Source organism: Microtus ochrogaster, chromosome 17 (assembly GCF_000317375.1).
Source record: "Microtus ochrogaster isolate Prairie Vole_2 chromosome 17, MicOch1.0, whole genome shotgun sequence".
Taxonomy (NCBI): Eukaryota; Metazoa; Chordata; class Mammalia; order Rodentia; family Cricetidae; genus Microtus; species Microtus ochrogaster.
Window position 1 is genome coordinate 6,146,681 of NC_022019.1, and position 484 is coordinate 6,147,164.

At 47.5% G+C, this 484-nt stretch overlaps 1 protein-coding gene across 1 annotated transcript in view; it reads left to right on the forward strand.

Annotated features, from left to right (window-relative positions):
- LOC102001641 (histone-lysine N-methyltransferase SETDB2) overlaps positions 1-484 on the forward strand; it is a 65,782-nt gene that overhangs the window by 49,992 nt on the left and 15,306 nt on the right. Inside the window, exon 16 of the mRNA XM_005355416.3 lies at positions 121-228. Within this exon, the coding sequence (XP_005355473.2) occupies positions 121-228 (108 nt within the window). The remainder of the gene's footprint in view (positions 1-120; positions 229-484) is intronic.

The following is a 484-nucleotide window of genomic DNA, read 5'->3' on the forward strand; positions in this document are numbered from 1 at the left end:
CAAAGTGGCCATCGTTCACTCTGCATTCCCGGTTCGGCCTTTTCCGTACCCTCTCTGAGTTGTACGCACATCAGGACTACTTCATGCCAACTCTGGACTTTTTCCTCTCCCAACCTGCAGCTGTATTCATCAGGACTGGTGGAATGTGAAGATCATGGTCACCTTAGTAAAGCCAGAAATTTTGATGTGAAATCAGTGAAAAAAGAGTTCAGGAGAGGAAGAAGATTGGTAAGTTGACATGTTTTTATTACTCATACAGAATGAGTCTTGGGGGCTCCAGTTAAGGGAAAGTCTATCCGGGACTAGAGAGATGGTTCAGCAGTTAAGAATGCTTGCTGCTCTTCCAGAGGGCCCGAGTTTGGTCCCCAGCAACCAAATGGCAACTCACAACTGCTTGTAACTCCTGCTCGGAGGTATCTGACACCTTCCTCTGGCTTTCACGGGCGCCTGCACTAACATACTCACTCAGACACACATACACAGA